The sequence below is a fragment of the Alligator sinensis genome, unplaced genomic scaffold (genome assembly GCF_000455745.1).
Source record: "Alligator sinensis unplaced genomic scaffold, ASM45574v1 scaffold624_1, whole genome shotgun sequence".
NCBI classification, from domain to species: domain Eukaryota; kingdom Metazoa; phylum Chordata; order Crocodylia; family Alligatoridae; genus Alligator; species Alligator sinensis.
In genome coordinates, this window is record NW_005842021.1 from 313051 (window position 1) to 321303 (window position 8253).

Below are 8253 nucleotides of genomic sequence, written 5' to 3' on the forward strand. Positions count from 1 at the left end.
GCCGGACGCCGCCGCCGCCGACCTGAGCACCTACAGCGCCGAGCACCTGCTGAGCCGCTGCCAGCCGGGCGACCTGGTGGAGTTCGTGTGCCCGGCGCAGTACCCGCACTGGGCCGTGTACGTGGGCGACTTCCAGGTGGTGCACCTGCAGCGCCTCGAGGTGCTCAGCAGCTTCCTGACGGACGCCAGCCAGGGCCGGCGGGGCCGCATCGCCAACGCGCTGTACCGCTACCCCGCGCTCAGCCCCGCCGCCGTGGTGCGCAACGCGCTGGAGCAGGTGGGCTGCAAGGAGCGCGAGCTGAGCTGGCGCAACTCCGAGTGCTTCGCCGCCTGGTGCCGCTACGGCCGGCGCGAGTTCAAAATCGGCGGCGAGCTCCGCATCGGCAAGCAGCCCTACCGCCTGCACCTGCGCCTGGGCCAGCGCCGCGCACACACGCTCGAGTTCCAGAGCCTGGAGGACCTCATCATGGAGAAGCGCCGCAACGACCAGCTCGGCCGCGCCGCCGTCCTGCAGGAGCTGGCCGCTCACCTGCAGGCCGACGAGGAGGACGGCGAGGAGGAGGCGGTGGAGGGCGGCAAGCAGTAGCCCCCCCCCGGGGCCGCTGGAGGATGCGAGGGTCCCGGCTGCGCTGGTAGAGGGCAAAACTCAGGGAGATGCGGCCCCTTGTGTCGGCCGGACCCGGTGCCCATGCTTTTCAGGTGCTCCCCGGCATGATTTCCACCCGTCTAGCGCTGCTACATGGCACCCACGATTCAGGTGCCAGCTAGGCGTAGTGCTCCCTGGCACTTTTCACTTCCCGGACAGGCCTGGTGCTGCCTGGCATCCACTGTCTTCAGGTGTCAGCCAGGCCTGGGGCTCCCTGGCATTATTTCCACCTGCCAGTGAGGTCTGGCACTACATGGCACCCACGATTTTAAGGTGACAGCCAGGTCTGGTGCTACCTGGCATCCACTGTCTTCAGGTGCCAGCCAGGTCTGGTGGGACCTGATGCCTACGCTTTTCAGGTGTCAGCCAGGCCTGGGGCTCCCTGGCATTATTTCCACCTGCCAGTGAGGTCTGGCACTACATGGCACCCACGATTTTAAGGTGACAGCCAGGTCTGGTGCTACCTGGCACTGTTTTCACCTTCCAGTCGGGCCTGGCACTCCCTGGCATCCACAGTTTTCAGGTGCCAGCCAGGCCTGGCGCTACCCAGCGCCCACTGTCTTCAGGTGCTGCTCGCTTCAATGGGAGCTGAGGCCACCCGGCACTTAAACAGGAGCCAGCAGCTGGCAGGGTGCAGCCCTGTAGCGTGCACAGGCAGGATTCACTGTTGTCACTGGCAGTTCGTTGATTTTTTTATTTCCCCCCCGCCCCCTGCTCTTTTTGTAGTTGAGTTCCTATTGATATGGTGGCAAGGGGCTCCTGACTGGGCAGGAGACCTTTGTGGCTTCCCATCTTCAAACGGATGCATAACTATGAAGGTGAAATGGGGCTTGATGCATCCGATAATGTCCTATTTGAGGGAGACTCCCTTCCTCTCTGTATGGTTGGCTTTTAAGTACAGTAGGACTGGTGAATTGCCCTGAAGGGGTGAGGGAGAAAATCCAGCAAGCCTGGATGTAATTGGGACTCTAACTCGTGCAGTGTGATGTGTTTAAATGCCAGTGCTCATGATGCCCTTGATCTTGCTCCAGTGAAGTTAGTTGGTTTCTGCGGGAGTAGGATTTGGGGCCTTGAAGCAGGTCCTCAGTTACCTTAATGTATTCAGAGAAGTTAGAGTGGTGAGGGGTGGTTTTATGTTCTGGCCAAACTCCAGAGGCTCCAGCTGGTCTGAATGCTGCATTTGGTCTGTTTTGATGCTGTAGTGTGCATAGAAGTTTGCAGAAGCTTTTAATCATCAGGAATACAACCTGTGTGAGATGCCACTGGCTTGGATGTATGGGTCAGTGGTTAACTAGTAAATCTCAAACGGTGATATCAAGGGGGCATTCTACAAAGGTTTCACCCCATAGTAAGCAGGGCTAAATCAGGAAATATTTGGGAGGGGAAAAGCCCCATGTTTAGGGCAAGGGAAGGAAATAAGTTCTCAGACTGGGAAGTGCATTCAAACCTGGGGAAGTTCTGTTTTCTCTTACTACAAGTAAATCCCTAATGAGGAATCAGTTTGAGGTTCTGTTTTCCCCTTGTTAAGTTTTCATGGTACAGAGCTGAGCAGAGGAAAGAGGAAGTAGTCATCTTTTGTGTGACCCATCTTTAAAGTGGCTTGAGTAGCCTTGTCAACTAAATAAATGTGTGTGGAGGGCAAAGTATCACCTGTCTCTCACATTCCCTACCTACTTCTATATGGAGCAGTTTCTTTTGAACTCTTATCTCCACTCCTCCCTCTCGTTTGGGTTCACAGTAATGCCAGATCTTCATTGTAAGAGTCTAAATATTTTTTGGTATATGCTGCTTCTGTGGACTGTTAATATATGTTCTTCCAACCCCCCCTTTAAGCCCACGGCTTTAGAAGCCAGCTTGAGGATGAGCTGGAGTTCATTTATAGAGTGGAAATTAATAGTTTGAAGGAAACTTAGAGTGTAATTAAGCAGTGTATTAAAAATAATTGTTTTCCCTGCAGTTGTTTACTTTGCTGCTTGCAGCATAGCTGTACACAGCAATCTCTGTTTCTCAAGATTAGAGAGAGAAGTCTGTCAATCACAAATAAGCAAATACCCACTTTGAATAATTAAGACTATATAAAGTAGCTTTCATGTGTATGAAAAGAAAACGGGATCCAGATAGATTTTCATTATTAAGACTCCAGTCCTGCCTTCGAAAAGAAAATACTTGTTTGCTAAGAAGAAACTTATTTATGGGGGTGGGGGGTACAGGTTAGGGTTACACAAAACACACTGTACCTTTTCCCCTTAAATTTCCATGTTTTATTTTTGGTTTTGGAATGCTTGGCTTCTAAGGAGAATTTGTTTAACATAAAACTCCCTTTATAATGCTGTAGCTCAGGCTTCTGTACTGTTTTTTTTTTCTTTCCTGAATATGCAGTTGAGTCATACTCTAGTTACTGTGATCATTAAGCACACATGCTACACTGCTCAAAAAGCATGAGAATTATCTACACCTTAACTGGTGATAAGGTTAACATGTGGCTGTTGGCACACTTTTACTAACTCTGCCACCATTAAAGTGTTTAAGGCTGAACCTATCACTGATGCTTTCCTAAACAAGAATGAAGGGAAGCATTTTGATCTACCAAGTTTTATTTCAGAAGGAATAAGAAAGATTTAGGATTAAACCAAGACCACAAACGCATGTTTTGCTGCTGTTCCTTTAGTCCTGAAATCTTTTACATAAAAATATTATTTCGCTATGTAATATATGGATGTAAAATAATATTTTCTTACAACTATTTTTGGAAGCTTAAAAATAATTCCATCATAATAATCTTACATTTTTGAAAGTAAGTTGTTATGCACATTATTTTGGATGGATTTATTTTTGTCACCGGTGATCTAAAGTATATGCTAGGTCATACAATGTAGGAACAGCTATAGATGTCAAATATTATGTATCTACAGGGTACTGAACAGTAAGTTAGTTGTGAAAATATATTCCTTCCCCCCCACTTTTGTGTCTGAAACCTCAGAAGAGTATAACATTTAAGCATCTCCTCCTCCTCTTGATGCATCTCAGATTCTGTTCTGATTGTTTAAAAACAAAAAACCCTGCTCCTTTCTGGAGGACGGAGAGCAAAGCCTGTTTCAATCTAAGTGAAGCAGCTTTATTGTTTCCTACAGAGCTTTGTGTACCGCTGGGCCCATCTCAGTCTAGTGTAAATTGCATCTGATCATGAGGCCAAAGAGTGGAATAGCAGAGCTCAAGATGCCTTCCTAAAGTGCAGTGGGGAAGCTCTTCCAATAGCCAAGCCCACAAGAGAGACCCTTAACAGCTCCTTCTTGCTGGAGTGCAGAACTGTTTATGCTGTGAAACCTAGAACATCCTGTCTCTTCTTTTTCTGCACCTGGAATAAAGATGTGCTTGCAGTTTAATGTACAGCTTGCATAAATGTGACTTGCAGAAGAGTTTTAGGAAGTGGGGGTTTCTATTGTCTCCTATTGCTCTGCTTTCTTTGTTTGTTGTTCGGTTTTCTTTGTCTCTTTTTAAAGGCCTGAAAGGTATGAGTAAGGTAAAGCGAGCAACAAAAATAGCAACTACCTGCAGTATCATGTCTGCTCTGCCTGGTATTATAAGATAGCTTTGGAAGTGGGCTGAGTCATATTATGATCTCACACCTTTAATTAAAGGGATGTGGTTGTTGAATGTTTAACAGAAATATCCTTTTCCCCCCAAGAATTGATTCAAGCAGTGTTGTTTAATGGGTGTTAACAAGCACCAATAAAACCAGCTTTATGCAATCTGATTAAAAATCATTCTTATACTCTGGCTGAGCTTTGAGTTTTGTGGGTCTGCAGGAATACATAAAAAGCATTGTAATTGCTCACCTCGCTCTTGTGTGAGGCGGCGTCTCCTCCGCCCCGTGTTACTTCCTATAGAATCTATCCGGGCAGACTAGACTTGTATTTGTAATATTTTTATGTTTAAAATCACTTGAACAGGTGTTTTGTCCAGTCCTTCCAGGCTTTTGTTGTACCTCAAAGGGAGTGTGGAAATGAGTGGGTCCAACTTCTTAAGTTTTCCCCTGCAGGTCACATTTAAATACAGGAAACTCAGGCCCGATCCTTCCACGACTAAGTGCCATTCAGCCAGGGTCTTAAGTGTGCACTTCCCTTTCAGCCTGTGCACAGCATCTCGAAATCAATAGGACTGTGCAGGCCTTTGAAGTTAGGTGCATGTTTACACTCCTTGCTGTATAAAGACCTGGAGGTCTGCACTAAGACCTGCACTGAGAAGGGAGGACATGATTTTTGCAATAATCTACTTGAGGGAGGGTAAAGGGAAATGTTCCCTTTAGGGCTTTAAAGCCGGCATTTCAACACCACTTTGTTTGTCTAGTCCTGTAACCACCTTTTCTAAACATTTAATACGCTTAAAGAAGAGTTGTGATTTTTTTTTTTCCTGCAAATGCATTATCATGCATGAATTCACTCAGGTGGGAATTCCTGTGGGCACTGAGGGTACTACTGTGGTGGGTAACGTTATGCATGTGCTTAGGCTTGACAAGACAAGGCCCCAGCTGTGTTGATGTAGCTCCAGTTAGGAGATGCAGACAAGCAGTCTATTTCCCCAGACTGCCCATGTGTTCAAGGAAAAATGATTTTTCTTGAAAAAGGCCTTATGAGAGAACCTACAACTGCCCTTGGGTTAAAGATCTTTAAAAATATGATTGAAGCATTTATTTTTGATGGCAAGAAGGGGGAAATTAAATTTTAGAACAACTTCAGTTTACCTTCATAGAGAATCGGGCACTGATAAAGTGTTGATTGAGAGCTACTCTTAAGGCTGTCCAGTGTGGCAGAATGGGGGTGTTCTTGACAAACAGTGCTAATGCATTTAAAAAAAAAAATATTTTCTTAATTGAAAAGAATATTTTCTTCAGATTGAAATAATCCAATCTGTGGGTCTAACCTTTCAGCTCTGCACAGCTTTTTTTTTTTTACATCGGTGAGACATAACTCATTCCTCCTTTTTTAAATAGTTTTCAGATTTAAATGAAAAGAGATCCCCCACCTTCCTCCTCCCCCAGCCTGGGAGAAATATATTCCAAACTTTAAATGTGACGTGTTTTCTTCAGTCCTTCCAGAAGGCTCGTCCCTGGTGTGTGTGAGGTTTGTTTGTCAGGTGATTTGCCACCTGTGCTTTTTGACAATTAACTGCACCAACCGTAATTACAACAGCCATGTGGGAACAAATATTTTTGAGAGCAAAATTTTAATTTTATATGACAGATCAGATATGAATAACAAAGTAGATGTAGGAAATCAGTAGTTTCTAAATGCAATTTCTTATTCTTAAGGAATCTATCATTCAAGTACATGTATTCAATCAACCAGTCTTAAGAGTTTAAGTGCAGTGATAAGGTCACTATCATTGAATGGGCATATGCTTTTAAACACATTTTTACTTGTGAATTAAAAAAAAAAAAAAATCAGGGTAACTACAAACACCAGTGGCTTAGACAGTTCTTCTCCATTAGTATAAAATTGGGAGTTTTCTTTACGCATACTTGAACTTTTTTTAATGTTGTAACACTTCATGAAATCATCCACGATAACAAGTGTAATCACAACAATGATTTTTTTCATGAGCCTTTTCTGTAAGTCGTCTCTTGTCAGTAAATGTTGAATTGTTAGCGCAAATATCTTTTCTTTTCCTGAGAGAGAAGTACAGACTATTGATTGTACCATTTCCTTCAAAATGAAGGGCATTGCATAGCAATTAAAAATAAATAAAAGATTTATAACATCTTTTAAACATGTCTCATTTTATTAACCATCTATTTTCCTCTGACTTGTTTGAGAAATTGTAGTGTTTTGTGTCTCAAATTGCATGCAGCAGTTGCAACATGTGCTTTTCCAGGTGACTACATTACATTTCACATGAAAATCTTTGGTTGTATCCTAGCTGTCAAGGGAGAAGAAAACTAATCTCTCTGGTGTCTGAGATCATCATTTGGTCTCACTGACACTAGCTCCATTGAATCCAAGAATCGGGCCCATAATTTAATTTTAAAGGTGGGAAATGCGTTCAGCAGAAGATCATACAGCATTAGTTGGCAATCATGCATGTCCTGGCTGCCAACAATTATTAAAGGAACAGATGTACTTTCTGTGAGAATGAGAAATGGGAGCGCATTAGAACTTGCTAAGAGTCGATATAAAATCTGTATAACTGCTCAGTTTGTGTGATGTTTCATGTCACACAAAAAAAGCCAGGGCTGTTACTAGATCTCTGTTCTGCCCTCTGGTGAGAGCTTGGATCAGCCACTAAGTTTAATATTGAAGGTTATGAGGGTTATTCATAGTAATAAGACTCTATCCCTAGGGTGAGTGTTCTTAATTTGTCATGCCTTCTACTGTACATGTACACTGCTGACAAATATGTAACAAGCACAGCATACTTGTTCCCGAGCATGACTTGAAAGCCGCTTGTACCTCACACGAACGGACTCCCTCTGCATACACAAGACCAGCCAGAGGTACTTTATCTGTTGCAAAATGCATTTGGTTTTGCTCAACTTACTAACAGACCACTTAATTCTCTCAAGGGTTGAAGTTGTCCTTCCCGGTCTAGATAAAGTATCATAAATATGATTAAAAAGTGGGTTGCTGGTCTTGGGGTCAAGGGCCTTGACTGTGATTCTGACTGGCCTTCGGTCTGTGACTGTCACAGGCCTCTTGCGTGCTTTTAAGCAAGTCACCTGAGGGACTTGGGTGTTGCAGTAGCAAGCTCTGCAGTGTCTTCAGGGTGATTGGGCGAGATCTGCAAAGAGGGCACAGAGCCAAACTGAGAAATGAAAAGGTGTTACGCACTTAAACATAGGTGTAAATGCAACGGCAGCAGCTACCGTGTTCTTTTAAAATGTATTTCATTTAGTACCTGTTTCGTGTACAGTGCATAAACTGTCCTTGGAGTATGGGCTTGGATGCCCTCAGGCAGATCTATTTTTATTTAGCCCATGCAGTTTTAGGATGTTGCCTTAACATGGCTGAAACAACTTCATCACCAGTGTGAAGAGCTTGAAGGCCACCAGGTAGCATCGTATGGACACAAATCACCAGTCAACAATGTTTCTCATGCAGATGAGAGAACTAAACCCAGTTCTTCCATCCTGGGTCAATGCTCTAGATACTATGGGCACTTCTACACGTGCTCTGGTGCAGGGGTGGGGGGTGCTTTAATTACAGCAGCTCCAAGACCCACTCTAATTAAAGCGCTGCAGTGTTTCATGTATTGGTCTCCCTGTGCTTCAAAATGGCAGTGGGGGTGCTTGAACTAAAGCTTGTCAAACAAGCTTTAGTTAAAATGCCCCTTCCTCCATTTCGAAGTGTGGGGATGCTGATACATGAGATGCAGGAGGCTGCTCTGTGCTGTAATTACAGCATGTTGGAGCAGCCTCCCCGCATGTCCATGCGTACCTTTATAGTACTGTATGGAAAGGGGGAGCTCATTGCCTCCGTGGCTCTATTTTAAAAGGTTTTACACATCGCTCCATCAGTTAGGCATACACTAAAAACACCTACCACCTCACTTGAAGTCCTCCAACCTTCTCTCTGTGGCTCAAAGGCTATTAGGCAGAAGCAGGATAGATTTGC

At 44.6% G+C, this 8253-nt stretch overlaps 1 protein-coding gene across 1 annotated transcript; it reads left to right on the forward strand.

Annotated features, from left to right (window-relative positions):
* Nucleotide 1: 1 nt before the first annotated feature.
* On the forward strand, nt 2–6403 carry FAM84B (family with sequence similarity 84 member B; the record flags this gene model as incomplete). Its single annotated transcript, XM_025202334.1, has 2 exons — nt 2–837; nt 1006–6403. A coding segment is annotated over one exon (585 nt), but the record flags the coding sequence as incomplete, so codon positions are not given.
* Between the last annotated feature and the right edge of the window lie 1850 nt (nt 6404–8253).